The sequence below is a fragment of the Lontra canadensis genome, unplaced genomic scaffold, assembly GCF_010015895.1.
Source record: "Lontra canadensis isolate GAN:19392208 unplaced genomic scaffold, GSC_riverotter_1.0 scaffold15, whole genome shotgun sequence".
Classification (NCBI taxonomy): Eukaryota; Metazoa; Chordata; class Mammalia; order Carnivora; family Mustelidae; genus Lontra; species Lontra canadensis.
Window position 1 is genome coordinate 3237436 of NW_022631009.1, and position 20900 is coordinate 3258335.

General features: G+C 39.3%; 1 protein-coding gene across 5 annotated transcripts in view; it reads left to right on the forward strand.

Moving 5' to 3' along the window:
• Positions 1-20900, forward strand: part of ENPP2 (ectonucleotide pyrophosphatase/phosphodiesterase 2) — a 105114-nt gene that overhangs the window by 76839 nt on the left and 7375 nt on the right. For 2 of the 5 annotated variants that reach the window (XM_032858424.1, XM_032858428.1), the window contains exons 16-23: positions 922-1009; positions 1176-1263; positions 2378-2562; positions 5242-5293; positions 14572-14646; positions 15937-16073; positions 17163-17298; positions 17961-18038. In XM_032858424.1, the coding sequence (XP_032714315.1) occupies positions 922-1009; positions 1176-1263; positions 2378-2562; positions 5242-5293; positions 14572-14646; positions 15937-16073; positions 17163-17298; positions 17961-18038 (839 nt within the window). The remainder of the gene's footprint in view (positions 1-921; positions 1010-1175; positions 1264-2377; positions 2563-5241; positions 5294-14571; positions 14647-15936; positions 16074-17162; positions 17299-17960; positions 18039-20900) is intronic. The other 3 variants (XM_032858425.1, XM_032858426.1, XM_032858427.1) reach the window with 3 other exon arrangements.

Here is a 20900-nt window from a genome sequence, read left to right on the forward strand (position 1 = left end):
TTTTTAATTCTTGCATTGCAAACTCTTGCATTGTTGTGTTATCATATGCACATATCTCATTATCCCAAGTAGAAAGTTCTTTTTCTAAGAGTGGGGTCCCAAATGTTCAATTTGTTTCCCACCAAACACTTTAGCTCCATGCAATCAATAGACCCAGTAAATGCTTACAAGGATCCATAGAAATGGGACCCATGAGAAAACTGGTATTAATAAACATTAAAGTGTTTTTGGAAAAGTGCTTTGTGACACAAAGCAAAAGGCATCTTCCTGTCAGGGAGGAAGGTCAAGTGGTTTTGATGCCTAGAGAGCAATGTTTTCACTTGCTCTTTCTAAATAGAGATGTTTTCTAGGTGAGTCTGGGCTTTGGTGAAATATGTCACTATTATATGTTAGGTTTACCACTCAGTAATACTCAGGTATACTCTGTAGTTGTAGTCTACTGATAGGTAAATTTGTGTGAAATATTTTTATAAAATACGGACCTCCATTCATTGATGAAGCATCCCATGTTGTAATAACAAGCCTATTATGGCCTTGGCATTGTTCACTCCTATATCTCTATCATGAGGGACAAACGTGGCTCCAGAGTGGAGAATCTTACAGTTTTGGAGCTAGAGAAGCACATAGGCAGACAGAACATGACCTTTGACAAACACTTTGCTCGGTGCAAGCATGAGTTAAGAGGAGGGTACCTGATTTCTATTCAGGGTTCCCATTTGTTGGGGGCCAATTGTCAAAATAAAGCCACTTAGGGAAAATAACTAGCATCATCTTTTCAACACTGCAAGAATGATACAATTAAAATAGAGACAAATATGCCTGTAAAATCTGCTTCTGAGGGATATTTTGTGTGCCTAAATGGGCTTTTTATGAGGGCTTTCATGAGAAATCCTGGCTAATCCTACAATTATTTCAATGTAGGAAACCTTTGGATGTGTATAAGAAACCATCAGGAAAATGCTTTTTCCAGGGAGACCATGGATTTGATAACAAGGTCAACAGCATGCAGGTATGACCACAGACCTATGCATTGAAAATGTATTTTGGTGATTCTCAGGAGGGCTGGAGAAGAGGGGCTCTAATGAAGTTATACAGTATTCATGAACAGGGGAGGGGTAGCTACTAGATAGTAGCAATGTCTAATTGTTTTTGTTTGTTTTCTTTTCTTTTGGAAGACTGTTTTTGTAGGCTATGGCCCAACGTTTAAGTACAAGACTAAAGTGCCTCCATTTGAAAACATTGAACTTTACAATGTTATGTGTGGTAAGTCACTTATTTAATCAAGGCCAATGAAGCAATCTGAGTTATCGTATGAACTTTCTCAAGGTCAGAGAAAGAACTGAGGTGTCTGTTTTCTAGGACCACTTCACCTCCCTGCCAAAAAAAAAAAAAAAAAAAGGTGGTAGCATGCCCATTGGTTCAAAGGACAGAATCTCATCCCCTTCTAAGGCTCCTTTGTCTTCCTTTAACCGTTGACTAATGGGGAGTTTTCATAGTGTTGCTGTTGGCAGCCTCTGGTTGATCTCACATCACATTACAATTTGACACCACTGGTCAGAGACCTGGTGAAGCAAGAAGAGTTCCTCACAGAGCTTCCCTGCCTCCATCTCTCGTGCTGTAGCCCAGTTAAACTGTTGCCAGCTCGCATCCTGGCCAGCTATTTATGTGATGCTAATTATTTTTCTTCCTTGAGCTTCTAGTCACTGAGTGAGGACAACTTTTCCTATTTAGTAAGGGAGTGCCAGTCTGGTGGTTAGAGGGGGAGTCTGAAAGTCGGGTCTCCTGGGTTCTTTTCCCATCTTGGCTTCTAGCTCTCCCCTGTCCTGCCTCTCAGCTTAGGCAAGTCACTGTGTGCCCGCTTGGCAACTGTTCACTTGCTATGAAATCAGCCTGTTCATTTCACAGCAGCCTTTCAAGGCACCGAGCCAAAGCCTCCTCTTCTCCCCATACTTCTGTGGAGTGCATTAGAGGGCAGGCTCCAGATTACTTATTGATTATAAGTCTCATTTCAAAAGCTGGGATAAAAAGTCTCAGTGCCGTAGAAAGGCATGACCCTGACGCTGGTAGTCCCTGTAGAGGTCACAGACATAGCCATAACTACGCAGGGCCCCGTTCCTTCCTTTTTTCTTTTTGGGGATGTCTCTCTCTATGGTCAGGCAATGACCGTGGCTATTTCAGAAAGCTGTGGCAAGACATGGTCAGGCTAGCGTGGTTTGGGAACTAAGAAGAGAGTGCCTACAACTACTTTTGGGTTTATCCAATTGGGATTTGTGTTCAGAGTTTTCAGACCCTTGGAATATAAGTGTTTTCTACACTTACTGACTCTCATCAAAAAATGTTTGTAAAGCACCTGGCTTTATTTCTTTCTTCTCACCAGATCTCCTGGGCTTGAAGCCAGCTCCTAATAATGGGACCCACGGAAGTTTGAATCATCTCCTGCGCACTAACACCTTCAGGCCAACCATGCCAGAGGAAGTTACCAGGCCTAACTACCCAGGGATTATGTACCTTCAATCTGATTTTGACCTGGGCTGTAACTGTGACGATAAGGTAGAGCCAAAGGTAGAAATCATCTTTATGTTTATCATGGAAGAACTTACTGGGTGTAGAGCAGTGTTGTCCACTAGAACTTTCTGTAATGATGTAAATGGTCTGTATCTGTGCTGGCCACTGGGCAGACATGGTTTTTCAGCTCTTGGAACAAAAATTTACATTTTGTTTAATTACTTTAAATTGAAAGAGCCGTATATGGCCTGTGGCCACCATTTTGGGTTCATGGGTATAGAGAACAAAGGCAAAAAAGTAGAATTCATGATGCTGTTCTGTAGAGTCACAATTCCTAACCAAAGATGCTTTCTTTTTTTCAAGCTGGACCATGTGTCTATCTGTCATGGTCCCAATAGGAAACAGATGGCCTATTCACAAAGGTTTTTAAAGAGCATTTAAAGGGATTATGTGAATTATGTTTACTGAAGGGGTTATTTACACAGGCTGGGCCTGGTAGAGGCAAGGTAGTGAGGGATGGTATAGCACCCGGGGGGCTAGCGGGTGTCAATCCTGACCTTGAACAATAAAGGGACTAGAACATGGAGAGAGAACTATATAGGGAGGAGTTATGGGATAGATGGGTGCTTCTAGTACACCGCAACCTGGTGGGAGGGACCTGGCATTATTCACTCCTATATCCCTATCATGAGAGACAAATATGGCTCCAGAGTGGAGAATCTTACAGTTTTGGAGCTAGCGAAGCACAGAGGAAGACAGAACATGACCTGTGACAAATGCTTTGCTCGGTGCAAGCATGAGATAAGAGGAGGGTACGTGATTTCCTTTTAGGTAGGAAATTGTTTCTCTGTAGTTCCTCCTCTAATGCCCCGCTGGTGCCTTGTGTGGGTGGAGGCTGACAGGGAGCTGGAGAGCAAGCTGGCTTTTTGGTGCAAGGTCAGTCTCCTGCGGTGCAGAGCAGGGTAGAGGTGGGTGTAGCATAGATGGGAAGGAGGATGGTGCAAATAGAAAACCACCCAGCACATTGTGTTTGGATAGTTTTTGAACACCAAACTGCAAGTGTTAAGCAACAATTTGCTTATTGAATTTTATATTGATCAAAGACCTTTATAGTTACCAATCCGTGCTTTGACAGCAAGAAATAATCAGCGTTACCACACTGAGCTGATGTGATTCCAATGCAAAGCAAAAAAAAAAAAAAAATATCTGTTATTTTTGCATGTGTAGTTTTATTATGGATAAATGTGTGAACCTTCTATTAGACCTTGGAAAAATGGAACATAGTTCTCCTGCCTGCCCTGTCCTCTCCTACTATTTCCTACCTTCCAGGATTCCTAGGGACCTGGGAGCCACAGGATGGGAAAAGCTCACCACTGGAGGAATTCAGTTTGCTCTTCTTCCCCCATCCCCTGTTATCTCTCCTTCCTACTTTTGCTCCTGACAAGAACCAACAAAGCTAATTACTGTAAGGCAGGTAATTTCTTAGACCTGAGCTGCAGGTGTTGCATTGCCAAAGGCAATAGGAAGTGGCCTTTGAGTTGGATTCCAAATATAACTTTAGAGGAATCTTGTAGTTGTATCTTGCTTTCTGAATTACCTTTCTTCTGGAAAACAAGAAATATTTTGCATTTGTTATCTGAAACCATTTTAGACAAATTCTGGATTGTCTTTATGTTGTCTCTGGGTTTTTCCAAGAGACTTCATTCTTTTTCTTTAAAAAAAAAAATCCAGACATCCTGAGAAGGTATACAGATTAATAAAATAAATACCACAATACACAATTCATGAGAAAGAAAATGTCACAGATTCTGGGGAAGCTCTATGTGTATACCCTTCCTGCCAATCCCACTTTGTTCCTGCCCCAAAGGTAATTAGCATCTTGAATATAGTGTATATAACTGCCAGGCAGGTCTCTATACTTCTACTCCATACATATATATCTCTTAAATAATATATTAATTAATCTTTAACATAGTTCCCTAAAATAATTGATAGTGTAGTTTTGTATGTTATACACTTGTATGTAAACACTATTATATGTGTCCTGCAATTATTTTGTTCATGTTTTGAGATTTATGCACATTAATACATAATTTTAGCTCATTCATTTTTACTTCTGATAGTTAACATTTAATTGTGTAAATATACCATAATGATTTTATTCATTTTCCTATTTGAGAACATTTGGTAATTTCCAGTTGTTAGATCCTCCAAACAAGGCCGTGGTAGACATTATGGCCCATGTTCTCATACACGTATGCTAGAGTGTCTCTAGGACATATAACGAAGGATAGAGTTGTTGAGCCATTACTTTCCAATCTTAGAAAAAGTGATTTTGTTCATTAGTTTGGGAATCACCTTAGTGTACCTAGGATTAATCTGAAATGTTGAGGTAATATTCTAATTAGTTTACATATCTATGTGCCCAGATAACCATTCTTACCAGGTAGTTTGGAACTTGCTTCCATGATTATCCACAGCTTTAGGGAAAGGAAACAAAGTCATGGAGAGATTAAAGAAGGTGCTCGTGATCATAGATCTCCTAGGAGGTGGAACCTGGAATGTCAGCTTGAGATGCCCATAGTAATTCCTCCACAGAATTTACGGAATTTAGGGTCTTCTTTTGAATTTAGCAAGATGCAAAGTAGAAAGAAGCCTGCAGGAAAGACAGGACATTTCTGATTTGCTTTTTTTTTTTTTTTTCCTCCTTTCCTTTTCTGGTTTTCACACATGAAGAACAAATTGGATGAACTCAGCAGACGCCTTCATATAAAAGGGTCTACAGAAGGTGAGGAGTGGATGGGGGAAAAACAATCAGATAAGTTTTCGTTTTAGTTTTCAGAGATTGAAGAGACTTCTTATTTATTTCATAGTGTAAGCATCACATTTTTGAAAAGTAAAGTTTGGGTTGTGACGTGATTTTCATATCCATCTGGCAAAGGGTATTGGTTTATTCTGCGTATGCGAGATGCCGGTTTTTAATAGCCGGAAAAATGCCGTTAGCTTTTTTGTTTCTCAGTCGCTTCTAGGCTCTTTGAACAAACAGGCATAGCACTGTGATCTGGTGGGCCGTAAGTGAAGGTGCTAATGGGGACGTCTACGTAGGGACTGGAAGTCACAGTATTACGTAATTGCAGCTGGTACCTATGAGGGAGCTGAGGTACCAGAGAGGCAATGATATGTCATGGGGAAAGACATGCAGAATGAACCAAATCAGAGCTCCCCCTTTCCAGAAGGATCCTCTTGAGCCCTCTAACTCATTCTCCTCTTATTTTATGTACAAAAATACAATATACAATGATAACATGTGGGTATTAGTCAACTTTTGCAAGCTTATGACTAAAGAAGAGAGTCTCAGTGGTTTGTACCAAGAAAGCTGCATTTCTTGCCTGCATTTCGGGAGGCCGACCCTAGGCCCGCTATGGCTGTGGGTACACTTTATTCTGGAATCCAGGCTGAGGGAACAGCCCCCCCCCCAGCTGGGGCACGCCCTTCTTCCGGAAGAGGGAAGAGAGGAAGAGCAGGCCCGTGAAGTGATCCTTAGTGCTTCTGCTTTTATGAGGTGTTTGTCGTGACGGCTCCTGGTGGACTGGTAAAACCAGAGCACTTGAGACCAAGGGAGCAGGGAAGTCTTCTTTCCACACGGATGCTGTCCTGTAAGACGCGTGCCAATGGGTGGTCATACGTAGTCCTTTCCAGAAGGGCAGTCAATAAGAAGGAACAATAATGCAGGCTACCTTGTAGGCTCTTCCTTCTGGTTTCGAAATTCCAAAAATGAGAAGAACATAGAAAGGGAAGGAAAGGCTTCAGTGTAGGTTACTACAGGAGGTGGCGTAGCTTCTTGTAACAGCAAAGGAATGACAAGAAGTATATTACAAAGCAGACAGAACTCAAACACAGTGGCTCCAAGTCAGGCAGTGAAGAGAGACACATTGTCGAATTCTCCTGAGAGCATTATTTGGGTTATTAGCTTAGGTGGGGCCTTGTTTACCATAGTGTTGTTTTCAGTCTGATTAAGTGAAGGACAAGGAAACCAGTAGATTTTATTTACTTGACTCACTTTCCATTTTTTTTTTTTTTTAAAGAGAATGTGAGAGTGCTTGGGGGTGGGGCAGAGGGAGAGAGAGAATCTTATGCAGACTCCACGCCCAACACAGAGCCTCACTCTGGGCTTTGACTTCAGAACCCTGAGATCATGATCTGAGAGGAAATGAAGAGTCAGGCGCTAAACCGACTGAGCCACCCAGGTGCCCCTTACTTTCCCTTTTTTTTTTTAAAAAAAGATTTTATTTATTTATTTGAGAGAAGGACAGAGGCACAGAGAAAACACAAGCAAGGAGAGGGGCAGAGGGAGAGAGATGGGCAAACTCTCTGGCAAGGCGGGGAGCCCAAGATGGGGCTCACCTCAGGCTCCATCCCAGGACCCTGAGATTATGACCTGAGCTGAAGTCAGACACTTAGCAGACTGGGCCCCCAGGAACACCCCCCTGCCCCCCCCCCCCCCACCCCCCGCTGCTTTATTTGCCCTTTTGATGAAGATTTTCATCTTCCTCCTTCCCTTTCTGCCTCACGGAGCCCACAGACTCTTGGGTATTTAATTGGATAAACAGCTTTGAAAATAGGATTCAGTTGGTAGAAGGTATGCACATCCTTCACAAACTCTAAAAGTGATTTGAAATGTTTGACAGCTAGCTGCTAGTGAACTACACTGTCATTATACTTAGAAAAACGGAAATGTTGCCAGGGTCAAAGGGTACAGAGTCTTATGATCAGATTTTTCAAATATTCAGTCACCAAGGCAGAGAAATAATACTAGATGTTTCTCCTCTAGAAGGCACTCATAAAATAGTTAAATGTGATAACTTAATGGACTCTTGTGTTTTTGTTGGTTCAGGCTCTGGCTATTCATGATACTAAGTCATTTCCATTTTGGGGGAAAAAAAAATCCTGCATTTAACTTGGTGGCAGTGTGCTCATGTGACAAAACCAGTCTCATGACTCAGCATAAACAGTAGTCTCAAATTTCTGAGCATGAAAATAAGTACCTTCTAGGTGAAGCTCAGACTTTCAGGGCTGAAAGGAGCTATAGTTAGTGACTTTTCCTCCTCATTGCTCCACTCAGAAGTCAATATAAGTGTCTTATTTCAAGATGATTTCACATCCCTGAAGCTTAAAGCTGATATGCTTTCATGGAACTAGACCTTCCCAGGTGTGAGTTGAGTGCCAGCCTGGGACTGGAAACTGATTTCTCTGAGAAAATTTGGTTCTGTCAGCTGTGACACTGATAGTTTCGTGCATATGGACATCACACTGGTGACAGAAAATTTTAAGGGAGAATCATGGTAGCCTATCTCTTTGGTCTGCTCCTGACCTAGCTGGATAGTCTTTAATGGTACAAGAGAGACTTTAGCACTAGTACATGGAATAAAAATAATTATATACCATTATCTTATTATGTGCAAAGCATTTCCTTGTTTAGACTCTGGATAATGTGTAAGTCTCTATAGTCTCTCCCTTGTCTTCCTATATCTCTGCCTCTTGGTCATTGGCTGTCTCCTCATGCGGGTCCTATCTCAGTCATTTATGAAGCTACAAAGTGACATTTTCTTTGTCAGAATTCTCTCCAGTCTTTATGGTGTTTCTTGGGTCATAAATCTAGTCTCCCACTTGAAATCTTGGATGTGTCCTCTGCTAGAGGAGATCTTCACGAGGTTGAGTCCTTGTGTGTGTGAGTACATGCCGATGTCATGTTCAGAATATCACTTCTCCCTTCTGGATATCTTTGAATATAGGTTGAGACTTTTAAAGGATTTCGCAGACCTAAAGTCCCATACAAATATAAAGTTGTATTATTTTTATTCCTAGTTTTTTTCCTTAATACACCTATAGGTAGCTAACTTTTTTTCATAAGAAATCATGTACTTTGCACATTCTATTTGTAACCTTCATATGTGGCTATTTTAATGTCATATGCTACAAACTTCCTCACACATAATACATGTGTACAAGCTCTACATCACAGTAGTGAAACAACCCAGGGGATACTTGAGGTCTATTAAATTAATCTCAGGCAGTATTTTGCTGTAAATATTTAAACTGTTACAGGATCTAGTCTTTCACTAAAATGTAGAGGAAAAAACATAGATAACCTTCAAAGGCAGTGATCTAAACTGCTTGCTAAAGCCTTAGTATTTTTAGATTTGTGGAGATTTCTGGATTTTAATTGCATGACTACTGTTGTTTCCAAATCACATGTATGTCATGTCTTAACAAATTTGCTGTGCAATGAAAACTTATTTGTTTGAGCCATTGAGTCAATAGAGGAATGAATGAATAAAATGGAAAATTATAAATTTCTTATAGCAAGCAATTTGGGCACCATAGCCAGGTATAATTTTCACTTTCAGAATAATTATACTATTTATTATTACCTTAGTCTTTCCTCTATTTGCATTGGTATAAAAATGTTTTATAATTTGTTAGATTAACATTCACTATCATCTTCATGAAGACAGGAATTAAAAATCATTTTAACACCAAATATATTGGACCCTTTATCACATACAATAAGAAGGTAGTTTAGATACAAAAATTACTGAAACACTAATAACTCTTGTGAATTTTAAAGCAGAAAGGGACTAGACTAGCAGGGAATCTTCTGTGTAGCTCTTTTTGATGCTGAGATCTTTTAATTTTGGTTATTTCTGGAGATGTTAGCTATGCTAGAGAAAGGAGATATATTTGTGTTCTCTGTGTGTTTATCCTTCTGTGTGGGTTGTGGAAGATTTGGGAGAAATCAATAAATAGTATAATTCTTTATGATTTATAGTAAGATTCAAGATGAATTAGATGGAACAGACACTGAATTTTAATAGCCTCTGCCTACCAGTATTCCTGGTGTTGTTGAAGTTAAGCATATGCCTTTTACAAAATCACTGCAGTTACAACTACAACCACCTTTTGGGTCAAGAGTGAGCTAGGTGCTTTACCTCCTTCATCTCTAAATAGTGCAATGTCCCAGGGAGATATGAAGTTTTGGGAGGTTAAGTTAACGGAATCGCAGAGCTTTCAAGAGGTGAGATGAGATTTGACTTCAGTTCTATGTGGCACTAAAGCCCTTGTGCTTTTCTCTGTAAATGCTTCCCATTCTAAGGGCTGATATGAAGAGAAAACATCAAGAGAATCTCAGTGCTTCTCAGGGTCTGGAAGTGGTTTCTGAAGTACTAGATGCTTTGATACAAATTGCTCTTCTTTCTTTAAAAATTAATAGATTTACTTAAATTCCAGTTACTTAACAGATACTGTGATATTAGTTTCAGGTGTAAAATTTAGTGATTCAGTACTTCCATACAACACCCGATGCTCATCACAAATTCTCTCCTTAATTCCCATCACCTACTCAGCCCATCTCCCACTCACCTCCCCTCTGGTAACCATCAATCTGTTCTCTATACTTAAGAGTCTGTTTCTTGGTTTGCCTCTCTCTTTTTTTTTGCCCTATGATCCTTTGTTTTGTTCCTCAAATTCCATATATGAATGAAATCATATGGCATTTATCTTTCTCTGGTGACTTATTTTGTTTAGCATAATACTGTCTAGCTCTATCCATGTGGCTGCAAATGGCAAGATTTCATTATTTTTCATGGCTGAGTGATGTTTCATTTTATATATATTATTATATATATTTCATTATATATATTTATATATATATTTTTTTTTTCTTTATCTATTCATCAGTCAATGGACATTTGGGCTCTTCCCATAATTTAGCTATTATAGATATGCTGCTATAAACATTGGGTGCATGTATCCCTTTGAATCTGTATTTTTCTATTCTTTGGGTAAATACCTAGTAGTGCAATTTTTGGGTCTTAGGGTAGTTCTATTTTTAACTTGTTGAGGAAACTCAGTAATGTTTTCCATTTTCCACCAAAAATGCATGAGGGTTCCTTTTTCTGTACCTCCTCACCAACACCTGTTTCCTGTGTTGTTGATTTTAGCCACTTTGATAGGTATGAGGTGATATATCATTGTAGTTTTGATTTGCATTTCCCTGATGATCAGCGACGTTGAATATCTTTTCATGTGTCTCTTGTCTGTATGTATGTATTCTTTGGAAAAATGTCTATTCATGTCTTGTTCCCATTTTTAAATGGAATTATTTATTTTTGGGGTATGGAGTTGTTTAAGTTCTTTATATATTTTGGATACTAGCCCTTTATCAGATATATCATTTGCAGATATCTTCTCCCATTCCTTTTAGTTTTGTTGATTATTTCCTTTGTTGTGCAGAAGCTTTTTATTTTGATGAAGTCCCAATAATTTATTTTTGCTTTTGTTTCCCTTGCCTCAGGAGACATATCTAGAAAAATGTTGCAATAGCAGATATCAAAGAGGTTACTGCCTGTGTTCTCTTCTAGGATTTTAATGGTTTCTTGTCTCATATTTAGGTCTTTAATCCATTTCAAATTTATTTTTGTGTATGGTGACAGAACGTGGTCCAGTTTCATTCTTTTGTGAGTTGCTGTCCAGTTTTCCCAACACCATTTGTTAAAGAGACTGTCTTTTTCCATTGGATGTTCTTCCCAGCTTTGTTGAAGATTAATTGACCATATAGTTGTGGGTTCATTTCTGGGTTTTCTATTCTGGTCCATTGTTCTGTGTGTCTATTTTTGTGGTAGTACCATACTGTTTTAATTACTACAGCTTTGTAGTATAACTTGAAGTCCAGAATTGTGATGCCTCCATGTTTGTTTGTCTTTCTCAAGGCACATAGCTGTTCTTATTAGCTTCTCGCCAAGTATGACTCAGGCAGAACTCATGCCTGGGAGTAGCCAGATCTTCATTCCAGTATGCCTATACCCTCCTTAGATAACCCAGGAGTTAGCATCGATTTGGAGGCTGCCCAAAATGCTAAAGAGGAATAATGGACCAGGAGGATAGAGGCCTACATTCTGGGTACTGCTTTGTAGCTGAATTATCTTGTACAAATCATGAACCTCCAGTTCCTTCATTAGTAAAATGAAGATGATATTGATCTGGCTAGTGTATCTTTCAGGGTTTTATTAGGCAGGTCATATATAAAAAGTTAGTTCTTAAGAGTCATAAAGAACAGTGTTTAAAAAAAAATAATACAATCATGCATGTATTCAACAAGTATTTACCAGGTAGATATTATGCATTTGGTATTGTTAGAGGTAGAGATACAATGATGAACAAAACAGAGAAAATCTTTATCCCATTAAGTTATTATTTTATCATGAGATTTAGCTGGTTGATGAATTACAGCATAGTATATTAAGGGTTAAGATAAGAAAGAACAGGACATTAACAGGCATTGAATCAAATCTCAGAGGAGGTTGACATGGCGATAAATGATAACAGGCCCTTCAAGGGAAAGGAGGAGAAAGGATGAAGGAAAAGGAAAAACTTTGGATAGAGATTATGTGGTAAAATCCAACAGCATATTACGTGGGAGTGAATGTTTTTTTGTTCTGTTTTTTTTTTTTTTAAAAAAAGACTAAAAAAGAGAGATTTTCATGTGGCTCTCAAGTCAGCCTCCTAATCTGTGGGAATATGAATCAGGAAGCTGAGGAGGGAAAAGAAATACAAACTAAACGTCTGGATGACCAAATTTTGGAAGACAAAAGAATGAGCCCTGAGGAAGTCCACACCACTTAAAAAGATTTGCCTCACAGTATTTTGCCAAATGTGGTATCTGGAGGAGAACCTTAGCAAGTACCCAAAATGCCAGCGGCTACTGTAAACAGGGAACTGGGGTATAGAATGAAGACTCTGTCTGGAATCTCATGGAACAGGAACCCAACCTGAGAAGACATGGAGTCTAGACCCATATCAAGAAATGACGAGGAACGTATTTCACAAGTGGAGACTTGCAGTCTCCTCTCTGGGATGACTGGTCTCAAGATGAAGAGCTTATGTGTCCAGAGACTGAGACTCAAGTACAGTTATATGGCTCAAGCAGAAACTCTTTGCTAAACAGAAATGCAATGGATGGTTTGTCCAAGATGTCACAAAGAGTAGCAGAGTCAGGCTGAGACCAAGAATCAGTGGTTCTTTTCTACTCTGACAAACTGAAAAAGGAAAATCTAAATTTTGACTCTGGACCATAAAACTTGTGTTTCTTTCTGCACAGATTATTTCACCTCTTTCTTAGATGAAACAATTATGCTTTAGGAAGACAATTATGCTTTGGGCTAATCAGGGAAATTGGTTAGATTTTAGGAAACTGTCAAAACCACTGTATTGTTTTTCCTTCATGCTGTATATACCAGTTAATAGTTAAGAAATAGTCACATAATGATATGTTTGTGCTCAGCTTTGTGCCCAAAACAGCAGTTGTGCTTAGCTTGGGAGCTATGATGAAGTGCACATTTCTTTTTTAAATTATTTTTCAAGATTTTATTTAATTATCTGAGAGAGAGAGTGGACACAAGTTGGGGGAGGCGTAGTGGCAGAGGGAGAGGCACACTCAGCAGTGAGCTGACATAGGGCTGGATCCCAGGACCCTGAGATCATGACCTGAGCCAAAGGCAGACCGTTAACCAACTGAGCCACCCAGGCAGAACTGAAGTGCACATTTCTCTAAATTCAGAGCAGAAGAGTGAATAGAGATGGAGAAGCTCAACTGGGGAAATCTTTCAGAAGAAAGTGAATCTTAATGTATCACTTTCCTTTTTTCCCTCTCTTCCTCACTCCTTCATTTCTCTTCCATGGGGCTCTGGACTATGTGAGTGTGTTATTTGTCATCCACATTTGAGTATGGAAAAGGGCACTGCTAACAATTATGCTAGGGAAGCAGGCTTAGCTTTCTACCTTCTGTAAGGACTGTACTGATGCCACGTCTCCCCCATCCATGGCAGTCATGATGCTCTGGATTCCCATCGCACTTTGTAAATATCTCTGATGAAGTTCATACATTATTGCACTTGAGTTATTTGTGCTATGTTGGTCTCTCCCATTGAACTGTGAGATTTTCAAAGGTAATGTTGTAAGAAACAGAGGCAAAAGAAAAATTAAATTTCCTGACCACTTATAGCCCATTGACAAGTCCTTGAAACAGGCAGAGTGACATTCCTCTAGGAGCACAGCTGCTTCGAAGTTGATACTTTGCTAAAGGCAAAAGTCAATCTTAGCCTGATCCCCCAGGATCCTGCAAGTCTACTTTAACATGCAAAAATTCCTTTGGAAATTTCCTTTATCTCTACCCCCCCAAGATACATGTTGGCAATCATCCCCCAAGCATATGACCCACTGATACACATCTGAAGGGTCTCATGACTAAGGTTTTATTAGATAAATGACCTTTTCCTAACAACAGCTAGCCCCCTCAAGGTCCTGGAAACCTTGCTTTCAAATTCCTTAGAGACTTATGCTATCCCTAACAGCTCTCCCAACTTGAAAGTAGATAATTGGGGCTACTCTTCACAACCCCAGGGCAGCTCTTTCTGCCTACGGGTCCTGCCCCTGTGCTTTAATGAAACCACGTTTTTGCACCAAAGATGTTTCAAGAATCTTTTCTTGGCCTTCAGCTCTGAACCCTAACATCTTTCCTACATCAGTAAGAACTCTCTCATCATTATCTTGGCCCAGTATCTCTCTACTATAGCCCAAGGGCTGGCACAAAAAAAGGTGCTCAGTAAATGTTTGATGAGAGAGAACACATTAATGAAAAATTTGAAGGGAGATCAGTAATAGGACTGCTGGAGAAGCCATTCCTGGTAGAAAGAAAAGGAATCAGCATAGAATTGCTAAGGATGATAATGACCAGATTATTATAAATAAACCAGGCTTTGCAGAAGTAAATGAGGACTGGAGAGGAAGCCAGATTTGGTGGAACCTAGATTGCCCAAGACTATTGTTGGTGGCTGTTCTTAGGAGGGGTGTTGCAAGGAAAAACGTGGCTGCTGTTTTGTTGTCTCTTAATGAGATAGATTGGATGCTAGCCCTGCATTTGAATTTGGAGGAATGTGTTTAGTAAGCATTAAAACTTGAATGATAAAAAGAGAATAGCTTCTCAAAGAATTTTGATACTTCTGCTTCCAGCTGAAACCAGGAAGTTCAGAGGCAGCAAAAATGAAAACAAGGAAAACGTTAATGGAAATTTTGAACCTAGAAAAGGTTTGGTTTGAGTTTTGAAGGAAAGTCTGACTTGGTTAACTGTCCCCAAGTACTACTGTTATGATTTGCTGGCTTCTTATTTCTTCATTATATTTCATTTATATAAGGTTATCCTATTATGTCCTAATTCTTAGGGTGGGTCCCCAAATTTGGCAGCTTGAACAAGGCTTCTCCATTTACTGCAATGCTGAAGAAGCCAGGCTTTTGCGATAGCAGTGTGGGTCACTTTGCCTCAAATCAGCAGTTCTACTTGGGAAAGTCTTGCAAAACATTCTACAAAGAGTTTTCTCTGTTACTTGCATAGAATGGTAATACTTTAATTAAAGCAACATGTATACATAATTTAATAAGTGATTGCCGGAACTGATTTCCTGTAATAAAAATAATCATAAAAATTTTTTTGATGATCACTTAGGGAATTGTGAATTGCCTAAGCCTCAATCTCTAAACATTTTGGTCCGTTCAATTTCCAAGAATCTATGGAAGTTCTGACTTTAGCCTATCCAAAACAGGCAGCTCACACTCCAGGCATTTATTGTGGGTGTGGAATAAAGGTTTGCACACTAAAGTCCCTTCTCTTCTTCTTAAAAGAGTAAGGTTTTAGACCCCCCCACCCCCAAGAGGAGAGCTTTCTCTTGGAGGTCCCCATTCTTGGGTCTTAACTGAATTCTTTGGTCCATGTTGATGTTCCCTCTTCTGTATTTAAAGGACCCTCCTGAATGCCCACTTAATTTATCTATACATGTTCCTTTAAGTTCTTACCTAAAGAGTTCTCCTCCATGTGACAAAGCTGCTTACTTTAAATGCTCATTACTACTCACCGTTTATGCTGAAATAATGCATCATTTGAGTTGTAGTTTGCAAATAATGATCAAAGAGTGCCTTCCTCTTAATTAAATCTGGTTAATTTGATGAGCCTTTTCAGGGGTCAAATGAATGAATTCTATAAAAATCAATCCTATCGACTTCGCATTCAGCTGAATCATTTCAATATTTACTATCATGTTTCCTTCCTCTACAGATTAAAATTCTTCATAACTAAAAAAAACATTCAAAACAAATATGGCATTTACATAATAATTTTGGTAACAGTGAACTTTGACCCATGCTTAGGTGGTCAGATAAACCACAAAGTGTTAGGAAAACTAACTTGATTAAATTAAGAAGAAGGAACCACACTATTAATAAGTAAGCAAGCAAATTTTGGACAACTTGACTCTTCCAATATTTCTTTCACATTTGTTGTAAAGTTTAATGTGTGTTTAACACAGTCTACTTTCTTTTTCCTAGAGAGACACCTCCTCTACGGTCGGCCTGCAGTGCTTTATCGGACAAGATATGATATCTTATATCACACTGACTTTGAAAGTGGTTATAGTGAAATGTTCCTAATGCCACTCTGGACATCATACACTATTTCCAAACAGGTCATTGAAAAAGTTGGGTTTTATATTCGTCTTGTGATTACGTGCCTTGCACTCACATAATGATTGCTTGCTTAACAGGAATTTGTCTCTGAAAAGATTTTAATTTTTCTTGATGAAAGAAATCTGATATCGAATCTATTGTAAGATATTTTGAATTAAGCTCTATTCAATGTTCTAATAACTTCACGGGAATATGTTCAATTATCGACACATCGAAGGGAGGATACTAATGCTTGTCATCGCTTTAACTCTGCTTGCTGTTGCCCAGTAGTTACTGAAGACACCCAGATTTGGCTGTTTGTTTTAATAGCCTTTATTTATGTATTTATTTTTTATAGCAGTTTTAGGCTCACAGCAAAATTGCATCGGGACACAGAGTTCCCATATACCCCTGGCCTCCCCCTGCACAGCCTCCTGGACTGCCAACATCTTCTTTTTTAATAAAGATTTAATTTAATTAAAGATTAATAAGATTAATTAATAAAAATTAAAAATATTTAATAAAGATTTAATTTAATAAAGATGTTGGGAGTCTCAGTTTTGGTGAAAATGAGATAGGTAAATTTATATCTGGAATAAAAAAAATGTATTTGGCAGTTGAGGCATGTTTTTGATTTTCGATTAGAAAGTGAATACTTCCAGTGCTGCAAACCCAACTTCCTGTTCATTTGTGTCCCTGGTACAGCTGTATGTGCAGTATCTCTTTGTATAGATGATATGTCTATATTATTTCTTAGAGTCTTATTTTTTAAGCTATCTTCAGTGGAATCCTACCCATTTTTTCAACAGTGCAATTTCTGCTTTTTTTTTTTTCCCAATTTCTGCTTTTTATATTGTTGTTTTACTTAGGATTTTGATAAAAGAGTTCTGTCACTAAATAATACAGGAGTTTGAAAATTCCTGGCTTACTGTATTTGAAACTGAGGCTTTGGTTTTGGAGTCAGGATACCAGAGTATGAGCTCTAGGGAAAGCTAGAGGGGTTTTGGTTCTGGCTGGTCATGACAGGGCAGCCTGGCTTCCATAGTTCCCCACTGCTTTAGCAAAGTCTTTGTGATGGCATTCCTAACTACCTCTGACTCACCATGCAGGCAGAGGTCTCGGGTGTCCCTGAGTACCTGACCAGCTGTGTTCGGCCTGATGTCCGTGTGTCTCCGAGTTTCAGTCAAAGCTGTTTGGCCTACAAAAATGATAAACAGATGTCCTATGGATTCCTCTTCCCTCCTTGTAAGTAATAGAACATCAGGATCTGACCATTCTAGAGGGATGTTATTTTCGGAATTTGGACTGTTAAGATTTCAGTCATCTTCAGGTTTTCTTCTGGAGAGACACTGAAGAGATTGAAGAGGTGAACTTCTGTGGGAACCTTCCAAAAATCAGTCAGAAGAGAGACCACCTTTCACAAATCCTGTTCTCTAGAAGCATTTTGAAGTACGAGGGAATATACATTGTACCCCCTCTCATCATTAAGTGGGAACCTGAAAGTGAAATAGTATATCATTAAACTTTAATGTTTTAAATTCTATACAGGTGATCGCTTAAGAATATGGAAAGTGTTTTTATTATTTCTCAATAGCTTGATGACGTTTTTAAGTCCAAATTAGACTAGTGAAATCAAGGAATTCTTTTACATAATACTTAGTTGACCCAAAACTCGGTAGGAAGAAGAAACATTGTAAAAATTTTGAGGAGAGAGCTCTTGGTGAAGAAAAGAGATTGGGTGGGAGGGGAAGCAGGGAATGCTATATCAAGTAGGGAATGAGTAGAAATAAAGGAGTAGATCCATTCGCCATTCACTTCATGCTGTTTGGACCATTTTAGAAAATTGATTTTTTTATTGATGTAGATTTTGGTAAATAATGGACACTGTTTGTTTGCCTAATGTTTAGATCTGAGCTCTTCACCGGAAGCTAAGTATGATGCATTCCTTGTAACCAATATGGTTCCAATGTACCCTGCTTTCAAACGTAAGTCTGATATTTATCTAGTAAACTACTATTTATGAAAAGAAATATTTCTAAATTTACTGCTTGCATTTTCTACCTCTATATTAATTTTGATAATAATAGTATCTTTCATGTGTTTATATTTTCTATTTTTTAAAAAATTTTCCATTTTTTTTTTAAGATTTTGCTTATTTATTTGAGAGCGAGAGAGGGAGGGCAGGAGTCGGGGGGGGGGGGGCAGAGGGAGAGAAAGAAGCAGAGAGAGAGAGAAGCCCCCCACTGAGCAGGGGGCCAGATGTGGGGCTCAATCCCAGGACTCTGAGATCATAACCTGAGCTAAAGACAGATGCTTAACTAACTGTTTTGTAGGTCACTTGACATTTAACAACACCTACATTTATTTACTGACTGTTAGAAGCTACTAGCACTTCTCTCCTTTAGGGTTGCTGGTGATGATGTATTCTGACTGTTGACTGTGAAATTCAGAAAGAGCTTTGCAAATTATTCTGGTTTCATTGAATACTCATAATTTCTTTATATATGACATGATAGTGGATGCTAGTGATGCTATGAATGGCATAGTGAGCCCTGCCCCCAAAACCAAGTTCTAGTCTCCCGAATATGACCACTTAGCTATGTAATCATAAAAATGTCATTTAACCTCTCATTTATAAAATTATGAGATTTGATTGCATGATCTCTATGGCTTATATGGATTTATGACTTAATTGTCCAATGGCCAGAATAATCCATTTCCTATTTCTGATTACAAAGAATTTACTCATTTGCCCATCCATCCATCCACCCATCCATGTATCCAAAGATAGAGAAAACATTCTGGAATAACCTTTACCTCCCTTTCCAGTGAAGACTTTTATGCTTATAGAAAAGATAGGAAAGGGAAGCACCTCTATCAGCTTCCACTTGGCAAAGGAGCACTGACTGTGTTACAGGACTCTTGGGGCTAAAACAAAGTCTCAGAATCCAAACATGTGATTGTGGAATGCCATCAACAGTGGCAAGCTCCACCAACTTGACATCGGTGAAATGGCCAATGTCATTTAGAGAAAAAAAAAATGTTTATTTGATGTCCTAGCTAGTAAGTGAAGGTTTATTCAAGGGTGTAGAATCCATGGCTTAGGAGTGAAAATTAAAGTAAGCTTTTAAAAGGAGATTTCCTGGGGTTTTTTTTAGCCCCCCCTGAGAAATGTTTTAGAAACCCACATAGATACATTTGTTATCATATTACATGAAATGCATCTTCATTTAATTTCCACAAATCAGGGTTTCCTGGATTTCATTATTCTTTGCTGATGCTTTTTTGACCAAGTGTAATAAAGGAAACACACAGTACCACCCTGAGGCTGGCATGGCAAGAGGCCTTTCACAGAGGGCTCCCTGTTCTTCCCTAGGGGAATGGTTTTTTCACATGCCACATGTCTGTGGGTTTGGTTTTTTGACTGTTCTCATTGTTATTTCTTTCCCTCTCTGCCTTTCCAGTTTTTCTGCTTAACATTCGAACTGCTCTCTCACTGGTCTCCTTTCTCTCTTACAAACATCTAGGGCATCTGGGCTCTAGTGGGCTGCTCTGTCTTTCTCATTCAGAGTAGAGTATCAGGAGGTATAAAGAACATTAGAAGCAACTTGAGAAAAACAGCCAAGTGCTTTTTAATAAGGGGAGATAAGAAGTGATAATAGCCAGAACCTCACCATCCCTATCCCCATGGAGAGCAGAGTGTAGTTAAGTTATACCTAACATCGCAGAACCAACTCACTATGTGCCTTTCCTGTTCTCTTGCCATTCCCGTCTTTCACTTTTCCTTTTCCCCCACTCTGCTCCTTTCCATCCTTCCGACTGACCATACTATCAACTGGAGCTAAGGTGGGCAGGGAAGGCCTCTCCAGGGGTGACCTTGAAAATGAGAAATGATAAAGGAGGACAAAGCAGACATGCACAGATCAGGGAGGTTTCCCAGCAAAAGGAAGAGCAAACACAAAAGCTTAGTCTGAAACAAGTTTGGCAAGTAGGAAGGCAAGAAGAAAGCCATGTACCTGAGGGGGAAAGAAGTAGGAAGTAAAGTTATGCAGGTAGGCAGGGGCCACAGTGGAAAGTTGGGACTTTATTCTAATTGCAGTGATACCTCATCTGGAATGTTAGGAACAGGAAGTTGGGAAGAACATGAAACAATCTGATTATGGTGCAAAATGATCCCAATGGCTATTACAAAATGGGCTGTGGAGAAGTAAGGGTTTCTAACTGGGAAGTTGTCTTCTGCGGTAGTTCTTTGCTGAGAAGGGAGTAACTGAGACGGGTGGATGCCGTGAAGATGGTGAGAGGTCATCAGGTTTGGATGATGGGAGAGTATTACAGAGGTAAACCTGGAGGGCTTGTTTGTGTGTATGTGAAAGGAGCCACTTGACAATGACTCCTAGGATTTGGACCTGATCACGTGAGTGAGTGAGGGAAATTAACTGATGGAGAAGCAGAAGTTCAAGCAGGATTGGGAATGAAGACCAAGAATTCTGTTCTGACAAATTTTTGCTAGCCATGATTATTAGGTATTCAAGAGGACCATGAAACGCGTGCTTGAGTAACGCATCTGGAGCTTCTTCGAAGGGTCAGGGCTAGAGACACAAACTTGGAAATAAGCTTGTGGAAGGAAGGAAGGAAGAAAAGGTAGATGAAGGCCTTTTTTTCAGTTTCTCACAAACACTGTACTTCCTCTTATGTACACATGGTTCCCCTTGCCTGGTGTGTTTCCACCCCTTTGCCTAGAAAACACCCACTTATCCTTCAGAACTCAGGAGCAATTTCAGTGAGGAACCCTTCCCTGACTTACTGGGCTAGGTGAGCTAAACTCCCCTACCAGTGTCTCCATACCT